Source organism: Spea bombifrons, chromosome 2 (assembly GCF_027358695.1).
Source record: "Spea bombifrons isolate aSpeBom1 chromosome 2, aSpeBom1.2.pri, whole genome shotgun sequence".
In the NCBI taxonomy this organism is placed as follows: Eukaryota; Metazoa; Chordata; class Amphibia; order Anura; family Pelobatidae; genus Spea; species Spea bombifrons.
Window position 1 is genome coordinate 135,057,316 of NC_071088.1, and position 12,015 is coordinate 135,069,330.

The 12,015-nt window shown below is 38.4% G+C and overlaps 2 protein-coding genes across 2 annotated transcripts in view; one reads left to right on the forward strand and one right to left on the reverse strand.

The window, feature by feature from the left end:
• The window catches only part of INPPL1 (inositol polyphosphate phosphatase like 1), a 35,005-nt gene extending 33,405 nt beyond the window's left edge, over nucleotides 1-1,600 (forward strand). Inside the window, exon 28 of the mRNA XM_053456603.1 lies at nucleotides 1-1,600. Coding sequence (XP_053312578.1) covers nucleotides 1-91 — 91 coding nt within the window. The 3' untranslated portion in view covers nucleotides 92-1,600.
• A 4,693-nt stretch (nucleotides 1,601-6,293) lies between these two features.
• On the reverse strand, nucleotides 6,294-9,885 carry PHOX2A (paired like homeobox 2A). Its single transcript, XM_053456605.1, has 3 exons — nucleotides 9,440-9,885; nucleotides 7,356-7,543; nucleotides 6,294-6,779 (listed from the first exon to the last, which is right to left on the reverse strand). Exons 1-3 carry the CDS (start codon nucleotides 9,660-9,662, stop codon nucleotides 6,345-6,347), a joined length of 846 nt encoding a protein of 281 aa, XP_053312580.1. The 5' UTR covers nucleotides 9,663-9,885; the 3' UTR covers nucleotides 6,294-6,344.
• Nucleotides 9,886-12,015: the final 2,130 nt, after the last annotated feature.

Here is a 12,015-nt window from a genome sequence, read left to right on the forward strand (position 1 = left end):
TGATATCGGGGAGGAGGATTTGGAGGAGGCCGGGGTAATTGACCCAAACCACAAAAAGATGATATTGGACAGTCTTCAGCTAAGGAAATAGCTGGACTTCTCGAAAAGCCTTCCACTCGCGGCCTTAAGATGCCTTCCGTGGCCTTGTGTGCGTCTACAAGCCCGTATATCACGTGGCCCCCGGTAGCTCACGGGTCCGTTGAGGTCCATCTCCTAACCCGGGATAGAGCTGTCTCTGCGCCCGACGTGCCGCTGGGGCAATGGAGCCGTCTAGCCGGCCACTTTTGAGGCGTCATGTCTCGTTTTTAGTGTATTTCTGGAAAGGCAGAGGCAGCTCTGCGCAAGCACTGATTCTTATTGCTGTGTATTTATAAGCCAGAGCCTTCGTAGAGCATTCTGTTTTACTAATCTGACGTTTCTTATCGTTCCGACTAAAACATCCGCCGCGGCGGGCAGTGATTTGACGATCGCAAGGACAGCGGTCTTTTCTTCAACAAAAAAAACAAAATGGCTGCTGGCAACCATTTTCTATGCTTTTGTAATACTTCATCTGGTCTTTTGTGATTGTCACCTCAAGGAAGGTTCTACAGAAGCCGAGGATCGTAATTTCCATGAAGAAGCCTCCCTGCCCTCTCCTGAGATGTTTTTAATTGTCTAATATAAAAGATAATAAGGATTTTTATTTTTTTCCCACTTCATCTAAAATTCTTTGTAGTTGTTGTTGTTGCCGCCGACGATCTATAACCATCCGCCTCATAGAGTTTAATTGCAAATCCTATTATTCATTTCAGACCAGCAGGTGGCATCAACCACATCGAGATAACTTGCCAAAAACTCAACATATGTGTCAGGTTTAAGGGAGGTGACCGGCAAACGTGACCCCTCTGGCATGTCTAGTTTTAATATTCACCCCTGAACAGAAAGATATTAGATACTATATATATATATATATATAATCGGCACTTACAGGGACCTGTACCAGCCTAGATTGCAACTCCCATAAACTTCAGCCATCCTAAGCCTTTATATGATAAATAGTGGTGTATCGTGGCTGGGCACCGCCATAGGTCTGGCCTAGGGCAGCCCCATTACTTACTTTCACAGCCTGTGTTCTGCTTTATAGAAACATGGTGCAGGGTTCATTGTGGAGCCTTTGCCGGCTAGGCACGGTGCTTTATAATGTATACCAGCGGCTTACATGGGAGATCAGGATCTACTCAACCGGCCCGTGGATCATTGGTGCACTGGAGAACCTGGTCGGCTACCTGGGTGCGGTGCCCCGGGTCATGCCCCCCTGGCCCAAGCCAGAATAGGTTGCTGATCATATACACAGCCATACCTGTCCGCTTTCTGTGTGTAAATGTGCATCATATGCTCTTGTGGCATTTAAATGTAACCGTGAAACTCGTATACTCATTGATTTTCATCGTTATGGTTGTGCAGGGTTCCATCCGTCCATGCCCAGGTGTATGTGTTCGGACGCCATTGTGTTCTAGGGTCGAGTTTTTCCTCCTCTGAGCCGTACGAGCCGTGTGTATGTGTGCATTTACAGTGACTTAAAGGGAATTTTCATTCTTCTACCCAACTTCATGGCTCCTTCCCCTTGTCGATCCTGTTATGTTCCTTGCGACTAAATCACCTTTCCCCCTATTTTGCTTTATTCCTGGCACATGGTAGGGAGGTCGGTGGCACAATCTGTACAGGGAATTGCCCATATCTTCCAGGGCACCTCCAATGGGGGGGGGCCTTTTCCTCCATGTGATGTCTTATATGTCCTGATATATGTGTATTTATTTAAATGCCCCGCCGACTTATTTAGAGAACGCCTAACTGCATGAATTGGCAAATGGTCCTGTGTTTAAATGTATATTATGTGCCGAAAAGCATCACGCCATTCCATGCCCAATCCTGGTTTTCAATTTATCGTGAGCTCAGTATATATATATATATATATTATATATATATATATATATATATATATATATATATATATATATATATATATATATATATATATATATATATAATAACATTGTACAGCATTGCCTTATGTGTATTTATTACTAAAGTGGAATCCCATCCCTTGTAATGACAGCATATAGACAGCAGGGGGCATGACGTTCCTCTGTTTTCTGTGTGCGGGGGGGCTATGGTTATGCATTCTGTTTTTCCTTTAGCTTTTCTTACAGCGTATATCATTGATGTTTAACCCCATCAGAAGAGAAAGGGTCAATTTTGCTGCTCGTCAGGCGGTTTGCTGCCTGCCGGGAAGTAAGCGGTGTGTGGTTTTGACACCCAGCCCCTGCGGTGCTGAATCCAGGTAGCGGACCCGTACAAAGGGACAGAAGCCAAATTTCTACACCCGCTCCCCTTCCTTCCAGCCCTGATATAAAGAGCTTGGCTCTGGACATTCGTTCTTTGACTGGTAGTGAATATATGCCGATACCGCAAAGGACGCCACTAACCTTTGTTTTTAGTTCGGAGTAAAATAAAAAAAAAGTGTGACAATAAAACTTTAAGATGAAACCTTTTCCCGTGTATTGTGGGTACATGTTTGGCGGAATAAAAGTTTTTCATAAAATGTTCTTTCATTAAGAATTTTCTTTTGACATTTAATAGGAAGTTCTGAGTATTTATTCATCGTGTGCAGGTTTAGAAGATAGAGCCTTTTATTATTTGCTTCTACTTCTCGCATTATGGAGAACCGTCTCTTAACAGAAAGTAATTCCTGTATCTTAGAACTCCAGAATATCTGCCTTTTATACGATATTTTCTATTAGAAGCCAAGGCATATTATTTTAAAGAAAAAAAATAAAAAATTGGTATTTATTACGTGTGGAGTATCAGCGCAACTTAAAAGGATACATTATTACGCGGACATTCCAGACTGTAAAAATACTTTGTCGGAAGGTAAAAATATTTTTTTGAAAATAGAGATAGTAGGGATGTCTCTATGACCTCAGATAATAATAAAATGACCCCAAAAAACCCTGACGCATGCAAAAAATAGAAAATATCATGGTAAAAAGTGAGAATTGTGGCCCTCTAGTACACAAAAAAACCTATCAATGGGCCGTATTACTGTAATGTTTTGACTATAAAAAGGCTTATTAAAATTTTACATATTAGAACTAAAAAAATATTGTTTTATATGGCGCCATCAGATTCTGTAGCGCTGTACAAATGGTAGATAGGACATGAAAATGAGTATATAACATAACAAGATGACATACAGAAATTACAGGTGAGGAGGGCCTTAGCTTTTCATACGATTTCAAGGCCTTTCTTGCCCTAAAAAAACCCTGAATGTATAATTTATGCAGAGACACGAACATGGAAATGGGAAATCACGGTTTAACAAACGTGGTAAAAATAGCAAAAAATATCTTCATAACGAAGGGTTTTTTCAAACCCTAATGACCAAAGGGGATAAATTCCTACAGAACATCAGGAAACTCAAAAGCACTACCGCCACTGGCTGGACCACATTGACTGCGATGAGCTTCTGCTGTGGCACCTTTATATGCTTATGGCAATTAGAGGTTTTCCATCACGTATATTACCCGTGCAGTGGTTCGGACGTGACAACAGTGCACCAATTCTTTCTAAAACAAGTACGTTGATTGACAACCCAACACGCCAAACTACGGGTAGTTTAAATCCCTTCATTTAATGGGGGTGCGGGTTCAGACGCCGCTAACCCCTGGTAACAGATTGATGGGAATTTAGCGATAATCTGAGTAGTAATCATGAGCAAGAACTTCCGGCTTAAGCTATTAGTTATTTCTCTATCAACTCTCAAAACACTAAGCCAAGGACCCCCAGAGCGGTAGTGGCTTCTCCTTGCCGAGACCCCCATACGTGGGAAATTCAGGGCTAGTTTAGTGCATAAGGCTGAATGTGAAATGGGTAGAGAGCGGGGCTTCTATCCTATTCCCCGTTTCTGTTTGTTCCCAATGTTTTCCCCCAAAAGGTATTTTACCTAAAAGATAAATTATATTTCAATGTCTTTTACTTAAATCCCCTTAAATGTATTTATCATAGCAGCATTATAACATTTATTTTAATGAGTTAAACGTCACTTGTCACGTCTCAGACGCCGCATTTCATTCCTGATGACTCTTCTATTATTATAAATACTTTTCCGTTTGCGTTCCAGGCCTCGCTACTTTGGCATGTTGGATTTATCATAAATAAAGTAATACGCAACTTGTCCCGCCGATTTCAAAATCTTTAAACTGGAGGACCCCTTCCTCGCCCTCATGCCTGCCCTCTCCTGCCTTTGTCTCTTTTTCCTCCCCTGATTCCTAGGAGCTCGGAATGTTTGCTGGGTATGAGGATAACGCAGGATGTTAAATGAAGAAGAGAAATCTGAAAATAATCTTCAATAAATTAGTTTTATTTTGGATTAGCATAAATTGCAAATGTGTTCAATAAATTACAGGACGATTGAACAAAAAGCGACCTCTTACCAGTCCAATAACAACCTCATAATTATCCGTATACAACGTGACCCTCCGGGCGTCCTCGCGATATACAGAGGTATATATACTGTATATATAGATAGATATATGCATATAGGTATACCGTATTTGTATCAAACGCATAGTGTATCCAAATGAAACCAATACACCTATTGGCAAAGTAATACCCGGTGGCAGCCAATGACATTGCTGTACTTTATTTACTTTTTTCAATGGTTTTCAGGGGAAAAAAAGGACTATTTTTACAATCGAAAATGTTTATAGGGTTTGTAGGAAATGAAGCAAAAGGATGAGAATTATTTTTCCAAAACCCAGAAAACCCCAATGGTGACGGCTCAAATAGAGGCTCATCTGGCCATAGTTCCCGGTATATGCCGGTATTTGTTTTGTGATGTGCCACAGCTGGTGTTTTGGCTATAGCGGCTTCGGTTTACAGCTTTGGACCCGTTGTAGCTCCTGACTTTCCTAACACGAGTTGAGAAACTTGGCCAAGTTTCAGTTGTCCAAGTGCCGGCATCGTCCAGTCCCTCCCACAACCTTTTAGTCCTCATCACCCAGTTCTAGTCTACAACTGATGACGTTCTCAAGATTCTAAACGTTAAATCAAGTTCCGCAAGGTTCTCTGTTGGGTAACCGTGACCAAACCTCCTTTCGAGGCCAGGTTGGCAGGTTTGGCCAGGTCGTCCATTGTGTTGTCACCATGTTTTTTGTTTATGGGGTATTGAGTTGACTTTGGGAAACCTATAGATCCTTCCAGCCAAGTGACATTTTGAGGAAGAGATTAGGCTATCGGCTGTGGCTGAAGGACCTCTCATGAAGCCGTCCCGATCGGTCTGTGTACTCGACATAAGAGACTTTGTGAAGCTACGGGGTCAACATCCTTCCATAAAAAAGGTTCGGCGATCTCGACTCACTTTAACACACCTGTCACTGTGGTGGCCAAGGGGCCAAACCTTGTATATTAACCATTATGTAACATTAGGGTCATAACGACTCTCCGGCTAAGGCAATAGTTGAACATAATGATTCCTTAGATACTTTTAACCCCCCCCAATCTCCGTTACTATCCTATATAAGTACAAATATACACATATTTAACATAAGCAGATGCCTTTCGTCTATTCTCATAGAACAGAAAACTTCTTTGGCAAATAATTATCACTAATTGTATAAAATCATATTTCTGTTCAAAGTGGGGTCATCATTATTATTATTATTATTATTATTATTTCCACTTCTTATGTGAAATCCTCATCCCGGTAAGCATGTGTGGCACCCAGTAGAAAGATATGTTTTTCTTCAGTATATTACACGTTATTGATCAGTCAGCGTACAATAAGTGGCATAAATCACTTGTTCCCCCAAATCACCGAAGACATCCAATTTCAATTTTGTTTCTTACAAGGGTAATAGTTATTTAGGGGTTTTTGAACAAAAAAAAAAGTTAAGATAAAATAAAAACTAGTTAAATATAATAAATAATAAATAAATCAACCAAAAAAAAGAGAGGAACAACCAATTGTTAAGTTGATTTTGTGACCGGAGGGTTCTCGAGAGGAATGAGGCCAAGTCATTGTGTGAAGTCCCACCAACATCTCCATGTCATAAGGCATTGGCTCTCCTTCGAACCCCTCAAGTTCATTTGTTGTATTCAGAGCTACAGTTTTTGAGGTCCTTGTCCAAAAATGACTTTTCCACTTGTCCGTCTCATGCGTGGAGACACTCGGTTAAGGGGAGAAGTTGGCAGGTCCGCCATTTTCCCCAAACAGTATCTTAGGACACTCAAAGCAGTCTACAGATTCTCCTGTATTTGTCTATTTATGTTGATTTGTGATTTGTTACGATCTTGTCTTGTGTGACTTAAAACAAATTTGTCTTCAGGGTGTTCGGCTTCCTATGAAATGTGGATAAAACTCCGGCAAAGGGCCCAGGAACAGCATCAGCTGGTTGCCAAGCCTTGAGAAGGTCGGCCGTGGTGTTGCTGTTGCTGGTGGGAACACCAGGCCAAACGGGGGATTTGAGGGACTGGGCTGCATGATTAGGAACAAGGCCTGTACCTGTTCCAGGGCTGGGACTCAGGCTATCGCCTGGGCTGTTGAGGTTGGCCGCAGTGGTCAAAGAGGCCGTGCTGTCTGGGGTCGGACTACAGTTAGACTCTTTAGACTCGTCGTCTTCGGAAGAAGAACGCGGGTCAGACTTTTTGTTGCCCGATCCTCCGTTGGTGGCACTTCCATTTTTAGAATTGGCCGCTCTCTCCTGCTTACGAAACTTGGCCCGCCTGTTCTGGAACCAGACCTGTGGGACGAGGGACGAAGCAGAACCAAAAATGAAATGATGATTTAAGAAACCGCAAGAAACTATTTTCAGAAGTTAGGAAGCAAGTTTTGGAACAACCAATCTATGCAGATGATGGAGGGCTACTTTGCAAACAGGAGGGATCCTGTGTTCAGGGAACCCATGCTAAATGCTAACGGTCTCCATATCCCACCCTTTCATGTCCATGCGCCAACTGGGAAAAGGGGCCACCAACCTGACTCTACAATGTATTGTATCCTTCTCTAAATTACCTGCAGCCATTGTTGGCCTTGTTTTTCTGGAAGGCTCAGGCCAGCAATCTGCCTCATTCTGTAATTCTGGGTAAGGAACAATTCCTGTGACTCCTGATCTTTAATGTTGCACTGGGGCCTGACTGGGTAGGTTTGTATAAATCTGTACAAATGTGTGTGAAATGCGTCGGGAGGAGAATAGAGAAAATGATAGACAATTATAGTGACTTTCGTAGCTCTTTGTTCACAATTCCCTGTTTATAAAACTTCATATTACATTAACCCTCGCAAACCCCAACGCTTCTTGACGTTATTGAGAGCTTACCTGAACCCTGGCTTCGGTCAGATCTATCTTGAGGGCCAGCTCTTCTCTGGTGTAGATGTCTGGGTAATGCGTCTCGGCAAAGACCCGTTCGAGCTCCTTGAGTTGGGAACTGGTGAACGTTGTCCGGATCCTTCTCTGTTTCCTCTTCTCGTTGATGCTGGACGGGTCTGAGAAAAACTTGTACGGCACTGTGGAGCAAAAACCAAACGTCTGTAAATATCACTTGAACGTCACAAAATGAGTAATATTGCTCAAATTGGTCAAATAATCTCTTTCACCCTTCATCGGTTCTAGACCTGGGATTCTAAATATCCTCAGCCAGCAATGGCATCTCCAAATGATACTGCGGGTCCAAATGAACCCTATGGGTTCATAGGAAAAAAATAGTCTATGTATCATATATAGCTTATTATAAAATGAAATGTTTTACTTTTTTTAAAATATTAACGTAATATTAATAATATTTGTTAATAAGAGGTTTGTATTGACATTAATTGTCTGATATATTTGGAATATATTATATCATGGACCTACCTTCCTGTTCCTGACCATTAAATAAGTATATTTAAAGAGAAATATTTTTAAATAAGGATATTTCTTACTGGTGCAGGACTCAAGACAATAAACAGGAAAGATGTATACTTTTCCATGTGTAATTTGAATTAAAGTATTTCATTAAATGTATTATCTCTGACTTGTTTAGAAAATGTGCATATACTGTAGGCTTTTTATGCTTTAATAATAATTAACCACTTTTAGGATTGCTCCCCTTTCCTCTTTAATTTATTGCCTATAAAAAAAAAGTATGAAAAAATAAGTTTAAAAAGCAAACTTAAAATAAAACAGTGTAATGAACCATTAATTGCTGAGAATTGTAATGTAATTCAAGTAAAAAAATAAAAATTTTCCAATTCAGTGTTAATAACTTTTAATTTTATTGTTAAAGGATAATGACATGTATTATTACCGTATTTAAATAAGAAAATGAAATAACTGTTCATCATAATTATAATACCCTGGGTTATGTTCTTGTTTTAAGTACAAAAAACATAATCTTAATTTTCTTTAAAGTATGATAAACAGAGACCATTTAAGTGTAGTTAACCACTTATTTTTAGCTGTTTTATGAATATATTCATGTTCATGTTTGTTTGGAAAATTAGAAAATCTTATTCTGAAATATAGAAAGTGTGCAAGACTGTTATAATTACAATTATATCTTTATTTCATTTATTTAAAGAAAAACTAATTTTTACATTCAATGTGATAGATGATGAATATTATAAATGAGTGCCTCATATAAACAAAAAATACAATGTATTTTATAACAATTTAATAATGACAGTTTTAGATGAATTTTGAAGAAAATGCCTAAATCGCTTGTTTTTTTACAGAATATTTAAATCCTGTTTTACTGCATTTCTGACATATTTGTATAGGAAGAGAATGATATTTTCAGAAAAGAAAAAAATACAGCAGTCAGCTGAAATGGGCCTTTGGTTGGGTGTCTAATGCCAATTAGGTAACCACATGGCTATGTGCCAGGGTGGCGGTGGGTACAGCCCCAGGATACTGTGCCTGGGTGGCAGTGGATACAGTGCCAGGATACTGTGTATGGGTGGCAGTGGGTATTCACTGTACATTGACATTATGTCTTGATTTTATTGGAATATTGTGCGTGTGGTTGAAAATAATGCAGATCAATAATTAATATGTTTCCAAAACATGAATAAAAAAAAGTGGCTAAACTCCTCAAGAAAGGGTAAACACAAGCGAATTATTTAAAAAAACAACACCATTTGATGAGAGCCATAACTCAAAATCTGCTGTCATAGGGAATTTCAGTAACTCTGTATGCTTATATAATGTGTGCATTGCATTCAGATATTAACCTTTTGCATGCTGAAGGAATAGGCACTCAAGGAGTTAAACCGGAATTCCTCCCCCAAACCTAAATTGTGAATATATGGTTGACATGTCTGAAGGATGAAGCCTTGATGCTCCTGAAACCCTTCATTCTCCCCAGTATGTAGGTAGGGGGGTTACACTGTACGAAGTGGAGGTGCCTGGATAGAAAAGATTACCTGTTGAGTATGGAGATGGCTGGTGATCTCTCAAGGCCCCCAAGGTGCAGTTGGCCGTGGTCAGAGGTGGGCATCCAGGACTGGCTCCAAAACTGGTCCTGATGGGGTTATACTGAAAGGTATTGGCTTGGCTGCAAGAGTTAAAGTCTGCATAGGCTGATGCTTCCATGGCTGCCATGCAGGAGTCATAGGAATTAAGGTAGGAATAATCCATTTTGTACATAGAGAATGCCCTGGTAGGATGACTGGTGCTTGGAGAAAGCAGGGTTCTTCAGAGGAGATCAAGAAGTCTGGGTTCTTGAAGACTTGTGGCTTCCAGGTTCCAGGTTCTGCAGACTTGAGACCTTCTTAGATGGGCATTCTAGGTTCTTCGCCTTGTGCTTTACACCCAGTCAGCTCAGCAGTGACTCTTCCTTGGAACTTGGTCTGCAGAAGGTTGTGGCAGCAGCAGCCTCCTGTAGCCTCCCTGCCTCCAGCCTCTGAAAATGCTTTCCTGGGCTGATGGGGAGGTTATAATGTACTTGCTGGTATAGCACACAATAGCAAGGCGGTGGTCTCTTTGCATGACAATACAACAAAAATCTATTGGGGGCAGCAGAAACTACTTGGTCTCCACCTCCTAATGCATCATTAATTTCCCCCTTTAACCCTTTCATTCACAGACTACATCTGATGCTGTCAGTGAAAACCATGTTTTGCCTTTATGCATCAATATAAGTGCATTCTGCTTGTTTATATCCATTATTCACAATATAACTGTTTCCCTTTAAGATATATCTCTATTTCACATCAAGTTCTTTATGGCCGCCTTGAAGAAACTGGGGTGAAATAAATCGAGTTTTTTTTTTCTTCCTCTGATAAACCTAAGAGGATTCAGCAATTGCAGAGATTGGGGAAAAGGCAAATAATTGAATTTAGTGGGAATGATCATTTCTGACTCAGGATCATAAAGCTTCTGTGTTTATTTAATTTTCACACCAGTTTTTTTTCCCTATTAAATAAGCAATTTAATAATGGATATTTTTTTTCGTATAGAAATGATGGTATTTGAGGAGAGGACTTTATTATCAAGCTGTCTGATAGCTAGAAACATGAAACCTTTAGCTAAGAAATGGAATTGAATTTGCTACAATTAATCTAAACTCATTTCGGGAATATTTACCTGATTTCGGCTTTTCATTTCAGGCTAAAAACAAAATGAAAAAAATAAAACAAAATAATCTTTGGAAATAAGACATTTTCAGTACGTGAGGATGATGCAAGTTTATGGCTGAATTCATAGTATTTTTCCTGGTATTTTAAATACGCTCATTTTTAAAAAAAAATATGTCTATTAATATAAAATTTAAAGGACACTTTTAATAATTAAAATAATAATATTGAATTAAATTCGAATTTAATTAAATGGAACATATATACTGATTTTTATCAGTATAATTTAGAACATATAGAGATACATAAATATGTCTTGAAAATCATCTAAATGATCTATTTATTATTGTACAATAAAATTATCAATGTCCTATTTTAAGAACTAAATGGTATAAAAAGATATATGCAAATCTCAAAATATTTAATAGTAGTTAATATTTTAAGATTTGTTTTTTTTTTTAATAAATGATACTAAATGTTCTTAATTCTAAGAAAATAAAAAAGATTTACTTGGAATTACAGGATTTCGAAGGGATTAACCGGATTATTAGTTGTAACCCTGACCCGACAATTAACTGATCGGTTAATTGATGGAATATATCATTTTCCCTGTAATGTTACAAGTTAACAGGTAGACATGTTACATTGTATGTGCAAGACACAGACTGACAACTAAATGCACATGGATAATAATAATAATAATAATAATAATAATAATAATGTTCTCTCTATCTATAGTTCATACATTACATATATATACAGTAGTAGTATGTATTTATTTTATATATCTATCTATAGTGGTATATATATATATATATATATGGATTATTAAAACCATTAAACTTGTGCAGGGCTTGTCCATACTATATAAAGATATTCTACAAAATAACGTATTATTATTATTAATGATATTATAAAAAATTGTAAATAAGCTAAAGTGATGGCTTTATCCATTAATCGATATTTTAGCATGAATCAGAGCTACGTTATGATTCTGACAGTGTCATTTGTTCTGAAATCCCAAGTATGATCTCCCCAAATATTAGCCTCCGTAATATACATCCCATAGAGGGTCCCTGGGGGGAGATAATTATTAAATGTACCCGATCGTGTGCCATTTCTACATAGTTATGTATTTTATAGTGTATTTTTAGTGTATAATTAATTATGTGGTTATTACAATTACAAATGCAAATTATATTTGTTATGAAGTCTGGAAAACAATGATTTCTTTGTCTCCAGCTAATATAATGAGAGATAACAATAATAATAATTATAATCGAAAATATATCAATATTTTGTATGAACCAAACAGTTGGGTTTTTCCCTTCCTGTTTCTGTTAACAATATCCTGGATTTACCATTTTTGAACAGAATTTCGTTTTCAAACATTTATCAAATCATTAATCTGTACTAATAAACAC

Bases quoted from the DNA above. Each gene is read 5' to 3' on its own strand.
- PHOX2A (XM_053456605.1), bottom strand. From the start codon at position 9,662: ATGTACAAAATGGATTATTCCTACCTTAATTCCTATGACTCCTGCATG. The intron at 7,544-9,439 runs GTAATCTTTTCT...TTTGCTCCACAG, and splicing joins GCCATCTCCATACTCAACAG to TGCCGTACAAGTTTTTCTCA. The intron at 6,780-7,355 runs GTAAGCTCTCAA...CTCGTCCCACAG, and splicing joins TGACCGAAGCCAGGGTTCAG to GTCTGGTTCCAGAACAGGCG.